The 6,146-nt window shown below is 45.7% G+C and overlaps 2 protein-coding genes across 2 annotated transcripts; both read left to right on the plus strand.

Moving 5' to 3' along the window:
• The first annotated feature begins 13 nt into the window (after positions 1-13).
• On the plus strand, positions 14-4,186 carry LOC118756276. Its single transcript, XM_036491043.1, has one exon. The coding sequence runs from the start codon at positions 377-379 to the stop codon at positions 4,184-4,186; it is 3,810 nt and encodes a 1,269-aa protein (XP_036346936.1). The 5' UTR covers positions 14-376.
• A 458-nt stretch (positions 4,187-4,644) lies between these two features.
• On the plus strand, positions 4,645-5,145 carry LOC118756277 (the record flags this gene model as incomplete). Its single annotated transcript, XM_036491044.1, has 1 exon — positions 4,645-5,145. A coding segment is annotated over exon 1 (501 nt), but the record flags the coding sequence as incomplete, so codon positions are not given.
• Positions 5,146-6,146: the final 1,001 nt, after the last annotated feature.

A 6,146-nucleotide genomic window follows, 5' to 3' on the forward strand; every position in this document is an offset into this window, starting at 1 on the left:
GTTAATTTGGAGTTTAATAGCTGCAAAAAAAGCTTTGCATCTCAACATTTGGTGACCCCGACGTGATCGCCGTGCGTTTTTGGTGGAATTGTACTTTTCGATATTTGGGAGATTAAACTGTGTGCATAACGCTTTGTACATAATAATATACTCGTATACGCCTATAGCCGAAAATTTGAATCCGTTATTCAAGAGCACGGAACTTTGTGAAACTTGTAGCGTGATCTTGAAACAGTTAAACTGTTAGCTTACGTCTTCAGCATATTTTGTGAGCCGCTATTTCTGTTCATTTCCCACGCAACGGTTTCCAGTTGCGATTTTTCCCGAGTGTAGTACACATCACGCGCTGCCGATATAAATTCGACTTGAATCCATCATGACACTTAACCCAGCTAATGGTACTCCAGGTAGCGAAAATGCTGCTCAATCAAATGAACAGGTGGCCACAGATCGAGTTAGCTTTTTTAAGTTAAAAACAAAAGCAATATTCAACCGGCTTGAGCGAATAGCTGCCGAGATGGACAGTGATAAGCTGCACGGGATGGACGAATACGCTCTGACGGCACTACTGGACTCATTGGGGGAACTGAAGTCAAGTTTCAACGGTGCGCACACAAGCTTGGAGGAATTGGATTTCGATTCAATTTGCAGCGATCTGCCTGGTAAATTCGACTCCAATTTAGTTAACCTCAGATCCACTCTGCAGCGTGAAATTGGAAAGCGAAGTGCACCTCAGCTATGCTCCACATTCAGGGTTAACGCCAATGAGTCGCAATCAATTATAGTGAACACCAACCGATCACGCTTGCCGTTACTTACACTGCCAAAGTTCACTGGTGCCTATACTGAGTGGACAAACTTCTTCTCCATGTTCGTATCTGTCATCGACAAGGATAGCGACCTTACGCCGGTCGACAAGCTTCAACATCTACGTTCCTGCCTGAGTGGTGCAGCGCTGGATACCATACGTTCTCTAGAAAAAAATGAGGCTAATTATAAAAATGCATTAGATCTTTTGCATAAGCGTTTTGATAACAAGCGTCTTATATTTCAGGCACACATCAGGGAGATCTTCGGGCTGGGCAAAGCAGATGGGTCAGTAGGCAGGCTACGGGAACTAACTGACAAAGTCACCGCTCACATACGTGCACTGCAATCGATTGGGTCCAAGGAGCAAATATCCGACTGTATCATTGTACAACTACTAATACAGAAGTTAGACAAAGCGACTCAATCCAAATGGGAGGAGAATTCGCCGACAAACGAACTACCTTCGTGGGACCAGTTATCTACCTTTCTGGAGAAGCGCTGTAGAACGCTCGAAAACGTCGAACACGTTATGCAAACACCAGTTGGTCAAGCTGGTAAATCTGGTAAAAACGTGAGTACCAACCAAAGAAAATCATTTGTTGCTTCTGGTGGCTCAGTGGGCGGTTGCGTATTTTGTGGATCCCATGAGCATCTGATATACCATTGTCCTCGCTTTACAAATCTGTCGCCAAACCTCCGCCAAAAAGAGGTTAAACAACTCGCTCTATGTCTCAATTGTCTAAAAAAAGGTCATCAGATGCGCGACTGCAAATCGGGGTCTTGTCGTAACTGTCAATCAAAGCACCATACACTTTTGCACTTTGAGCGCTCTGCTCCAACTGCCACCAGCCCTCAAGGCTTAACTTTGAAATCCGCTACAGCCCAACCTAATGCCATGACTGCAGCCTTATCTGCCTCGTCCCAGGCCCTTACTTCTCCATCTGATGTTGTGCTTCTAGCCACTGCGGTAATTTTTGTAAAAAATCGTGCCGGCACTTTCGTACCTTGTCGTGCGCTGTTAGACTCTGGTTCACAGCTGCACTTTATCACCTCTCGTTTCACAAACCAGCTGCAGCTGCGCAAAACCAAAACCTTCGCTGGAGTATCTGGCATTGGCGACGTCAACTTTTCAACGGAGGGATACTCGGTCGATCTCGTACTGAAGTCGCGGACTTCTGATTTCTCGACGACGATTACTGCTGTTGTCGCACAAACGATCACTGAAAGTCAACCTGGCCTTACAGTGAGCACCGTTAATTGGCGACTTCCCTCCAACATCCAGCTGGCTGATCCCAACTTCAACATACCACAGCGTATTGATCTGCTTATAGGAGCAGGACTCTTCTTCGAACTTCTCTGTGTGGGCCAAATTCAGTTGGCGCCTGGGCTGCCATTGCTTCAAAAAACTCGGTTTGGTTGGGTGCTGTCCGGTGGTGGACAAGAAACGCCCAAACTCTCATCTTTCGTCGTACGTCAACGGTCATCTACTGACATTGATTGTAGTACTCGGCTAGATTATTTAGTGCGTCGTTTTTGGGAAATCGACCATGTAATTGAGCCAATCGCTAAAACAACAAAGGAAGAGCTCGACTGCGAAGAGCACTTTAGGCAAAATTATTCGCGTCTGTCTTCAGGCGAGTATTCCGTGCGTCTGCCGATGAAGAGTAGCGTGGAGTCACTAGGTGATTCGTATTTACAGGCACTACATCGCTTTCGCAGTCTTGAACGAAAACTGACTCGCAATCCACAGCTCAAGGAACAATATGTGGCATTCATTAACGAATATTTGGATCTCAACCACATGTCACTAGTCTCCAGTAAGGATGTTCATGACTGTAAGTTTTTCCTTCCACATCACTGTGTCATCAAGGATGACAGCACTACAACAAAGCTGAGAGTTGTATTTGATGGATCTGCAGCTACAACTTCGGGCTTGTCGCTGAACGATCTGCTCATGTCAGGTCCAACAATACAACCGAAGCTTTTCAACATCCTCATTAGATTTCGATCGTTTCCCGTCGCACTTACTGGAGACATCTGCAAAATGTATAGATGCGTTCGAGTCACTGCACCAGACGACATGCTCCAGTGTATACTATGGCGTGACTCTCCACAAGATGACCTACGCGTGTACAAGTTGAATACGGTGACCTATGGAACTAAGCCTGCATCATTTCTGGCTATTCGGGCCATGCATCAGCTCGCGTTTGATGAATCATCAGCATATCCCCTGGGTTCAAAGGTCGTTCTTCGAGACTTCTATGTGGATGATATGATATCTGGTGGCAATTCAGTGCGGGAAGTGCGAAACATTATGCAGCAAACAACAGGTCTTCTTTCTCTAGGTAATTTCCAATTACGGAAATGGTGCTCCAACAGCCCTGATGTTCTCGGCGATATTCCCCAAACAGAAAGAGAAAGCTTTCTCAAATTCGATGACGGCAGTGATATCACCAAGGCTCTGGGACTAGTCTGGGATCCGTTCAAAGACACTCTGTTGTTTTCGTTTTCGCCGATCAGATCTGGCAGAAATTCCAAACGCTCTGTATTAGCTACCATAGCTCGTTTTTACGATCCACTTGGCCTACTAGGCCCCACTCTGACAAGGGCGAAAATTCTTTTACAGCGAATGTGGAGGGATAAGCTCGCGTGGGATGAAAGCTTGCCCCATTCACTGGATACGGCCTGGTCTACGTTTTGTGAAGATTTCGTCAACATTCAACATTCGTCATTTCCGCGCTATGTATTACAGCCTGGAGCCGCGCTTGAAATTCATGCGTTTTGCGACGCTAGCCTTGAAGCATATGGCGCTTGTGTATATGCTCGCTCAACTAAGGATAACAACGTCCAATTACAGTTGCTATGTTCAAAGGCACGCGTTGCTCCACTGAAAACTCTGACTGTGCCCAAGTTGGAACTCAGCGCTGCCGCTCTGCTTGCGCAGTTAGTAGGTGAGATAGCCAAGATGAAGGTTTTTGACTGCCGCTTCTATTGTTGGTCAGATTCGTCGATCGTTCTATCATGGCTGCAGGAAGAATCTTCAAAATTTAACGTTTTCGTCGCTAATCGAATATGTGCTATACAGGAGCTTACACAGGGGATGACTTGGCACTATGTTCCTACAGCCATGAACCCAGCAGACATCCTATCCAAAGGGGCCGCACCAAGAGAGCTCTTGCAATCAGCTCTTGGATGCACGGTCCAATATTCTTGCACAAAGCAGAAATCAGCTGGCCTGAATTTCGCGAACCACAAACCAAGCTTTTGGAAACTCGTCAAAAGGTATTACTCACATCAAATGATCGACCCGACGTATCTCTTTCATTTAAGTACATCAACTCGTTTGGCAAAATGCAGCGTATTTTTGGTTACGTAAGCAAATTTATCAATATAAAAAAATTGCCAAGGACGTCGCAGCTCACGTCTCGGGACATTCATCATGGGGTTCAGTTGTTAATTCGCATCGTTCAGAGAGCGCAGCTTTGGTCAGATTACGTCGCTCTGAAAAATAAGAGGTGTGTCTCATCATCTAGCAGCATCTCTTCATTATCACCATTTTTAGATGACATCGGTCTGATTCGAGTTGATGGTCGCCTGAGGCATTCAACTCTTGGCTTTGAAGCGCGTCACCCGTGTATTCTACCAAAGAATCATCCGCTGACGTTCTCCATAATTGCACATTTTCATCACAAGCATCATCATGTAGGGCCGCAGTCACTACTTGCAGCCATTCGCTTGCAATACTGGCCCATAGGTGGCAGAAAAACTGTCGCCCACGCCCTCGGTAAATGCATTATATGTTGTAAATCGAGACCGCGACTCGTCGAGCACATCATGGCTGACTTGCCTAAGGATCGCATTGCGGCCTCACGCGCCTTTATTGTCACTGGTGTAGACTATTGTGGGCCGTTCTATTATAAGCCAGAAATGCGTAACAAGTCCCCTCAAAAATGTTACGTTAGCGTTTTTATCTGCTTCGCAACAAAAGCCGTCTGGATGGAGTTAGTGAAAGACTTATCGACCAGCGCCTTTATCGACGCTCTAAAGAGATTTGTTGCTACTCGTGGCGTACCCAGCTGCATTTGGTCAGATAATGCAACAAACTTCGTAGGCGCAAGAAACGAGTTGAGTGATTTGCGACGCCTATTTTTAAGCGAGGAGCATCGCAGCGAGGTCCATAACCACTGTCTCAACAATGGGTTTGATTGGCGATTCATCCCGCCCCGCTCGCCGCACTTCGGCGGCTTGTGGGAAGCAGCCGTAAAAACAGCTAAGCAGCACTTTTATCGTTCGGTTGGCTCTTCACTTCTTGGCTTTGACGAATTGCGCACTCTGGTATGTCAAATCGCTGCTGTTATTAATTCTCGTCCTCTTGTACCACTTTCAGAAAATTCAGAGGATTTAGACGTATTGACGCCAGGGCATTTCGTGATTGGTGGTCCCCTAATAGCTCTACCTGAACCTGACCTGAGACATTTAAATTGTAATCGTCTTGACCGATGGCAGCGCGCAACTCACGTGCACCAAATTTTCTGGAATCGGTGGAGTCGAGAATATCTCACTCTCCTCCAGCAACGAGCGAAGTGGCGCACACCTCAGGCCAGCATTCAAGTGAACGATATCGTATGCGTCAAGGACGAAAACTCACCGCCTCTGAAGTGGCCCCTGGCCCGTGTAATCGAGGTTATCCCTGGAGCTGATGGTGTAGTACGAGTGGCAGTTTTTACGCACGTCTAGTGGAACAACCCGTCGAGCAGTGAACAAGCTGTGCGTCCTTCCAGTAAACGATACTGTTGAAAGCCCTGACCTTTCAACGCGGGGAGTATGTTCGGAGCAGCAGCCGATAATGCAATCAACATAAATCATGAGCCTCACATCGCAATATAAAGCGTTACATTTAAGCTTCAAATATTTTTATCATTTTGTTTAAACTTCTAAACATTTTGTACCACCCTAGCATAAATATTCCCAGTCCGTTATTGAACATATGTACATTAATATTGTAAAACCACTCACTTTATATTCCAATTGCAAAACATATGAGCATATACATGGAGGAGGGTAATTACTTGGGCTCATACATACTATTATACTGGACGAATGCAGGCGAACGGGATATGATGTGTACATAGTATGTACAACTGCTGTCGCTCTTAAGGCGGGCGTACAAGCATGTACACATATCCATAAAAAACGGTCCATATGTATATCAAATAATGAGAGCATGTAAAAAAAGAACAAGTTTAACTATGTATTACTTTTTATCGCTCGAGGCTCTCATCTGCATAAAATTAAATATCACCGTTGTAAACTCCGTAATTCCCCTTTATGCTCAC

Source organism: Rhagoletis pomonella, unplaced genomic scaffold, assembly GCF_013731165.1.
Source record: "Rhagoletis pomonella isolate Grant_MI unplaced genomic scaffold, Rhpom_1.0 Rhpom_scaffold_09571, whole genome shotgun sequence".
Taxonomy (NCBI): Eukaryota; Metazoa; Arthropoda; class Insecta; order Diptera; family Tephritidae; genus Rhagoletis; species Rhagoletis pomonella.

Bases quoted from the DNA above. Each gene is read 5' to 3' on its own strand.
- LOC118756276 (XM_036491043.1), top strand. From the start codon at position 377: ATGACACTTAACCCAGCTAATGGTACTCCAGGTAGCGAAAATGCTGCT.